This window comes from Aplysia californica, unplaced genomic scaffold (assembly GCF_000002075.1).
Source record: "Aplysia californica isolate F4 #8 unplaced genomic scaffold, AplCal3.0 scaffold00472, whole genome shotgun sequence".
Taxonomy (NCBI): domain Eukaryota; kingdom Metazoa; phylum Mollusca; class Gastropoda; order Aplysiida; family Aplysiidae; genus Aplysia; species Aplysia californica.
Window position 1 is genome coordinate 554,140 of NW_004797742.1, and position 8,442 is coordinate 562,581.

At 39.2% G+C, this 8,442-nt stretch overlaps 1 protein-coding gene across 1 annotated transcript; it reads right to left on the reverse strand.

Annotated features, from left to right (window-relative positions):
- Window positions 1-481: 481 nt before the first annotated feature.
- LOC100533294 (calreticulin) lies at window positions 482-7,999 on the reverse strand. The gene is given in 7 exon segments (NM_001204594.1): window positions 482-1,320; window positions 2,698-2,841; window positions 3,330-3,518; window positions 4,240-4,469; window positions 4,969-5,172; window positions 7,018-7,119; window positions 7,863-7,999. Coding segments are annotated over 7 exon segments (1,218 nt in total). The 5' UTR covers window positions 7,942-7,999; the 3' UTR covers window positions 482-1,050.
- Between the last annotated feature and the right edge of the window lie 443 nt (window positions 8,000-8,442).

Here is an 8,442-nt window from a genome sequence, read left to right on the forward strand (position 1 = left end):
CTTAACACTCATTTGCACAATTCAAGGGGCTGTAAGAACTTTGGTTTCAGGAGGCAGGTCTTCCAAATATAATAACATGCCCATCATATTTCTGATAAAGATGAGGCTGGGTAGCTTTGAAAACCTAACCCAACGCCATTGTCCATCTGATTCACCAAGAGATCATGTTTTAGTAAAGGCAGGCCTTTAGTCAGTAGTGTCTCCGCAACCAAAATTCAAGACGGGTGCCTTTGTTTCAAAAGAAATTCCAAATCAAGTACTTAGGGACCTACACAGGAATACTGCCAATATCCTATCATGCACATCACTTGGTGCATTAGTCTTACAACTAGTGAACCACAGTTCTTGGCATTCCTGGACAAATGTTGAAGGGCCATAAATTTAATAGTCAACCTGTAGACAAGATTTGTATCCTAGAATACATCATCTAAACTATAAAAAAATGCCACTTTTCTAAAAGACAAAAATCAAACTCAACAAAAACTTTTAAAAACTTTATTAATACCAAATAAATTATCTGGTAATCACATTTGTCTTTTTCACGAGCCCCACTTTAACCACATCTTTTCCTCTCATTCTCATACACTTTCATATTTCTCGGCATTCATCATTCAAAACATGCACACCTCGCAAGTGGACAAGAACAAAAATAAAATAACAGAATGGGATGTCTCCCCGTTAACTGTTAGCCGTCATCTCAGCTAAATATACACCCTTAACTACCCAAACAATTGTTTCAACAGAATGAACCCTAATGAGAAAAACACTGCCACACCATGGAAAAATGACGGATGAACCTCGCGTACTACAAGCTCACTCGGGATGGAAGAATGACAATTTTTCTACGCTCCAACTTTTGATTTCAGGAGAAGAGAGGGTAGACAGAATAGGAGTAACACAGCAGAGTAAAACGCTTGTAAGATGGTTGAGGGGGGACACAACTGGGATTTTTTCTCTTGGCCATTAAAGAACTTCACAACAATATTGACTAAAAAAAATGAACCCCAATGAGAATGATAAGATGAAATGAACTGATCCTAGCATCACCCTCTATAACTCGTCTTTCTCTGGTGCAGCATCATCATCTTCTTCCTCCTCTTCTTCCTCAGCTTCCTCCTCCTCATCATCTTTGTTTGCATCTTCCTCCTCTTTCCTCTTCTTTTCTTCCTCTTCTCTTGCCTTCCTGTCCTCCTCATCCTGAGCGTCTTTCATCTTTTTCTCAGGGTCTTTTGTTTTGCCCCAAGTTTCATTTCCAAATTCTTCGGCGTATTCGACAGAGTCTGTGATGAGCACGTTGTCAAAGATAGTACCAGCCTTCACCTGGGAAAAAAATAATATTCATCCTTATTGCACTTGCTGACCCAAATGTTTGTGCTCAAATCTGGCTCATAAACATCTTCACATAACCTACAGACCTGGGAACTTGACATCTTTATGGAGACATCATTATTGTGCTTTAACATTTGCTGTAAATTACATACATGATATGCAAATAATTCCATGATTAAATGATAACCTTTTAAAGCTATTTGTTTTTTCTTCAGTCTGAATAGAGAAGGCAGTGTGCTATGGAAATAACATTTTTAATCCATATACATCCGTACGTATGCGCAAAAAAGTATCATGATAGGGGCCTACACAAAAGGTGGCCCACCCATCCACTCCAATATCAGCAATCAAATTTTTTCTCTCAGACAAGATTAGACCTCAGAAACATCCATGAAAATACAAATTTACGTACAACAAACCAATGCTAAATTTGTACAGTAGTCTACACCTGGACGCATGGTGCTCCGCAGAGCTAAGTGTGCATTTACGTAACCCGTGCAAAAAGGAAGGGGCAAGGAAAGATGCAACAATCTCATTTCCTTGATATTTTCATGTTTACGGTTGACCACGGTAGGGGTCACTTTGTTAAAACATTCCCCAATTTCAGTTCCATCTACTGAGTCGAATGAATGGTGTAAAAAAGCAGAAAGACCAACTTACTACAATGATGTGCACTACTTCGAAACATAAGGGGAAACTTGATAGTCATGGGACAGCGCGATCATGTGGTTTTCAAAGCAACCACTCTGAACTACCTGTCATCTATTTTAACTCAGTAAATGCATGGATGACAAGACATTCTGATTGATTTGTCTAAATTTAAGAGTGAATCGTTGAGCTAGTACTCTTAAGGTATCGAATAAGCGCCCTTCCCGCTCCTTATTCCATACCCCTCGTTTATTATTTTCCAGCTTGCCACGACCGACAATCATGTGAAGCATATATCTAGAATCTAGATATCTGAAATAAACTGTTTTTTGTAAATGCCAAATTACCTTCAGTATTAGTACCAGAACCAGGTTGGCTACCTCAATTTTCTGTGCATTTTAAAAACTTTTGCACATTGGTTTATATTCTTTAATGAAACTTGATAATGATAAACCAATACGCTTATCTAGCAATCATGCATCATAGCCATTGGCCTAACAAAACATTACAGTCCACTAAACACCGGTGAGAAACTCAGACGCATTTCCAGTTACCCATCAAAAGAAATTTCAGTCAACCCCCCCAAACAGTTTGCTCGCCCAGTCCTATGTGTCTGTAGGGTGTAAACACGGTTTCATTGTGCTATTGTGCTGCGCAAGGATGGAATGAAGAAAGAAAGAAAGACAGACGGAAAGAAAGAAAGAACAAACTCGTACATACCTGCCACAGATCAAAGCCAATAGCACCAAAGTCAGCAAAACTGTACAGCTTATCATCAGCCTCATATTCTGGGTTGTCGATTTCGGGGTGAACCCACTTGCCCTTGTAGTCTGGGTTGTCAACCTGCTTGGGTTTCCACTCACCCTGAAATTTAAAATAAAATTTTTAAAATTTGATCAATGTACACACACAACTTAACACACATCCACTCCACAATTCCTTGCAAAGCAACTTCTGAATGCAGATTTTGTTTGTTTACTTGAAGCAAAGCATGATAACACCAACATTCTGATTGATTTCATTTGATTGGGTAGGCCTTTATCTTTCACTTACTGCACTACTGACATTTCGCATTTGGCAGAGATAAAAACAAAACAAAAAAACAACCCCCCCCCCCCCAGAAAGCCTACATACCTACTGAAATACACATACCACGGTTGCAAAAATGCAGGACAAACACATTGACCGTGACAGTCTTGATAACTAAAAACAGCTGCAACACCTCTCAGAAATCAAGGAAAGAAGTTTCATTATCGAAAAGAGAGTAACTGCCAAGAAATTTCAGGTTAAGCAAAAAATAAAAGACAAGTCACAAATTTTTTTCAAAGCCCTTTAATTTTATTTCTACCTACCTTGTACTCTGGGTTGTCAATCATGGGAGGCTCCCATTCACCATCCATCTCATCGTCCCAGTCATCAGGCTTCTTGGCCTCAGGGTCGGGGATGTGCTCAGGCTTGTCCCAGTCCTCGGGCTTGGTGTCATCAGGGTCATCGATCTTCTCCCTCTCGTCCCAGTCATCAGGTTTCTTGGCATCAGGATCCTGTAAAGAAACAAGCAAAAACCTCATAAGATTTCAATAATTGATGGGCATGAGGACAAGCAATCAAGTTAATAGGTTAATTTTAAATTAACTCTGATTTGTCTTTACATCTAATAGAATCGCTACCTCCAAATTAAAAAGTTCTATCTGACCCTTTAGAGTTAAAAAGACAATGGGGTCAGAAAGCAAACGCTCTCTATCAAAATTGTAAGAATATTCAGAGCTGTTAATTGTTATCCGGATATTCAAAAGAATTATATTCAAACAATCTTGAAATATTGAGAAACTAAATTTTTAAAACATATTTCTCAAAACTAGGTATTGAGCAGATAGAACTTGTATTTCTGGGGTAGTGCAATCGCAAGGTTGGATTTATTACACTAATTTCCGAGCTACCTGTATAAAGAATCAAGGATTACACAAAATTTGGGAATAGGAAAGGACGAATATGTTTAAATAATCCAGACAAAAAGAACTGTGGGAAAAAAAACTGATCAAAGGAAAATGCTCCGATGCACACTTTAATGAAAACTGAAAACCTTTCATGCTTTGCTTAGGTTACTACAAATCAAAATGGGTTAGAGGAAAAAAATTGACTGACATTTTGGATGCCCTTGAGAACTAGTATTTTCCATACCAGACTCAATAGGCTGATACCATACCGTACAACAAGACACCACTAAGAGAATGTATTATTATTCTTTTAAAAAATTCCACTTACAGGGATCGTCTTGGCTGGGAGGAAGTCCCAGTCAGCCTCAAGGTCTCCACTTTCGGCCTTCTCGTTATCAATCTTCACTTCATAGGTGTTGTCTGGGCGGACAATCAGAGTGTACAAATGGGAGAACACATCATCTTTACATCTGATGTCTTTCTTAACTAGAAGATTTTTTCCCTTGTAGTTGAAGATGACGTGAACTTTCTTGGTTCCGGGTCCACAGATGTCAGGGCCTGTTTAAAATCAGATGTTTTATTAGCTTTGATTTTTTTAAAAAACCCAACAAATTTCTGTCAAATTTTGAATTGACATAATATGTACAAAGAATACTTCATGAAAAATGTTTTTGCCGTGCGCACCCCAAGCAAAAAGCAGGGAGTGATCGTGACAAAATTTACTGTGACAGCCAGTGATTGACAGTTAGACATATATGCATGCCTTCCTGGAATTTAAAACAAAAGGCTGCCCATTTTGAATCAAAGATTAACATGCATGATAGTAGAATATGGTTAGTTTGCCAGACAAAAGGTGAGAATTCCCAAAGTGGAACCGACTTATTTGTAACAGGAAACAACTTGTTGAAATACCACACACAGCATTAAAAACTTTGAACAAATCATTTTACTCCTACTTCCACCATAAATCCATCAGAAACTATTATAAAAACAAGACCAGCAGAACAGTCATGTATACCAACACCAGTTAAGACTACTTAGTAAAATATACACATACCGAACATAATGTTGTATGGGCTCTCTCCGTGCATATCAGACTGGTCAAGGTCGCTGGAGAAAACTTTGACATAGCCACCACCGCAGTCAATGTTCTGTTCATGCTTCACTGTGAACTGGATAACAAGTGTCTTGCCCTCGTTGCTGAACTTATCGAATTTGGCAGAAAGTCCATAGAAGCGGGCATCTTGAGAAGTTTGAATACCTGAAAACAAAACGAAAGGCTCAGTTGAACTTCCATTTCACCTTTGACCTAACTGTCAGGAAATGTGTAATAACTAAGTCCATAAAAATATTTCCATTGCATCCACTGCCTACTTTGTTACTTTGTGTATATATAAATATGCACATGGAGCAATTTTCCCAAATATAGATCCATGACTAAACTAGTACGGTAACGATGCATAAAATTTAGTTTACCTATACTTTCAATTTCCAGGATTCAAGTGCAAAGAATCCAACCTTGATCGTGAGATGTAGGGTTACTGAGTTTCTTTGACAATGTAAGTTCTTACAACTTCAATACAACAACAACCCTTACACAGTAGAACTATGAGTATCATGGGCAGGGGCTTCATTCTTGATCAGTGGGGGTGCCTCTTCACAGTATAAAATTGTTGAATTTCAAATATTAAAAAAACTAGGAGCGGGACAGTTCTAAATGGTTAAATATAACGGCATGAGCATTTCTCTCAGGCTACAACAATGCAGTTCTGAGTAAAATGAATCGTGTATGTAGGGAGGTGCCTTGCTTTAATAATATTGTAAAATTTGTACCCATTCCTCCACTCCAACTCAACACGAATTACATTTGATTTTCTTCAATTTCAATTCTACATTTATTTTATAGAGGATATTTCAGGTATTATTTTAAACTTTTACTCCCGTCTCATGCTAAGGTATTTTATAGCACTTTTCTTGTCAACTTGTACAGTATAATCCACTTTAATTGACAGCCAATGTATCGACATTTTGACATATTATATTGACATATTTTCCAATTACGAAATTTTTCCCTTTAATATTTTCACTTAATAATTCCTCATATAGACTTTTTTCCTGGCCCATTTTGCTTTAACAACATGCTTCCTGGGTACCTGGCGAAGCCCACTTACATAAATGGGGGGAAAAGCCACACTAACGGTCAACGCATTAGTTCATTAAGTCTGCACATCCGCCAAGCAGCCTTAGATTCGACACACCAGGGTTTAGTAGGTCATGTAGGGCCTACACAATGTAGTCTCCAACACAGTACCACAGATGCGAGTGTCCTGCGCGCTGGGCATCACCTCCTTACCCCCACTCCAGATCGCTCATTACTCTTCCCCATCCCATTCTCAGTAATCTCAGTCCGTCGCTGGCAAAAAGCCTCGGTCAGCGAGTCAGTCCCTCGCCTTTCCATTTTTCGCAGCAGGGGGCCGTAAACAGGCCTTGCAAGGATGCCACAACAATACAAAGTTTGCACTGGTGTGTAGTATTCGCCTCGCGTCGCTCTGTCTTCAGTACCGTAACCCAAACCCCCCCCCCCCTACCCTCAGTCTCTTGTTAGTTTCACGGTGTAGTTGTGTAAGAATCAAGGGAAGCAACCAGCTTAAAAAAGTAAAATTGTCTTTTTACCGCTGACCTCCCCTCGTTCCCCCCCTCCCTTTGGCGTTATATTTCATTTATCGACATCAAATCCACTTCCCAAAGCGAATTATACTGTATCTGTCTTACACGAATACAGACTTTACATCCATTGCAAATTGAGGATTTCTATTTATTCAAACTATATTAAATAATTAACCCAGTTACTGGGGGGGGGGGGGGGCTGAGGTAAAAAATCCTGGGTGCTACAGAGGGCATGCCATGCTGCGCCTCCCTTTAAGACAATTTGATGTTTTGCAATTAAGATTTAAGTTTTCTTAGAGATAGAGCCAAAAAATCTGTTTGACCCCTAGATATCTAGAATCTAAAAGCAGAGTATGGGTGTGTGTGAATGATAGTTTTAAAAATTAACATTTTTTGTGACTCAACCAATGTGCACATCAAAAGAAAAAATATTACCTACCTTTGTCTTTTTCTGCATCACCATAGAACTTTCCAGCAGTCAGAACAAATTTACCAAGGTCAGATTTGTGCTTGGACTCAACCCATCTCTCTGCCCAGTCATCTGTAAAATGAAACAAACGCCTTTGAGCCACTGGTTGCATTGAATCAATAGAGATTTCTAGGTCTATATATCTAGATCTAGATCTAGATCTAAATCTAGATCTAGACTAGATCTAGTCTAGATCTAGATTCTAGATCTTGGCCTAGGAAAAGTTGTACAACAGTAACTGAGAGGCCTACTCAGCACTGGCTAGTGTTACAATTTTACAAACTTGGCATGGTACTTGAACAGTTGTAGCTGCTCTTCTTATACTTTTGATTGTGGTATAGAATCTAGATCTAGATTCTAGATAGATAGATCTAGAATCTAGATCTAGATCTAGATCTAGTATAGGATAGGCCTAGATCTAGATCTAGATCTAGATTCTAGAATCTTATTTTATTCAGGTCAAATTTGAAGCATTTCTGTTTCTGTCAAGTTCAATACATATCTAGAATCTAGAATACAATCATGGATGAAAATACATGGCATGAAATTAATAATCTCGGTACATAGGGTCTAATCTCATATAATGCAATGCAGGGACATGGATTAATCTACAAAAGGTGTGGAAAGGGGACGGGGTAAAGGTACACTTAGATTATAGATTCTTAGTACTATCGAGATCTCTAGCAGAAATGTTTCGAACTCACTATAAAAGAGGCGTGGTGCTGCGACTCCACACCCTCGCCCTCAGTCAAAACATGCAAAAGTTATCAAGCAATGCCCTTACATAATAATAGCGCATGGTGCATAATACTCACCACCAAACTCTTCTTTGAAATAAACTGTTGGGTCTGCAAAAGCAATGCCCAAAAGGGCGCACAGTAAAACAACTTTCATTTTCGCTTTTCTTCCCTCTGTCGTCCTATGGTGGCCAGCCGCTTCTAACACCCGGAACAGTGGTCCTAGTGAGGTAAATAAGCCGGTGTGATTCCACGTGACCCAGACAGCTGTCTGATGGTGATTGGTCTGAACACTGACAGCCGACCAATGAATTCTCACCACGCGCTGAGCTTCGGAACGGCCCGCGTACTTGCTTTACGAACGTTCACGTAAACGTACGGACGCAGTCGAGGGCGGCAAAGGGGCGTAATCTCCCCAAGAAACGGGGTCATCGATTGTAAACTTCCGGATAACAACCGCTCTCATATTATGCTCTTCATGAATTGAAATTTAGTCTGAAAAATAAACACACAGATCTATATCATTTTTCTAATTCGAGTTGTTCTACCTACCCTTCTTTATAACCCCTCTTACTTTGTTTTTCTCTCGATGGACAAAGTGTATTGGAAGCTAATGTGTGTATGCGTGTGTTTGTATGTGGGGGAAAGGAAAGGGAGG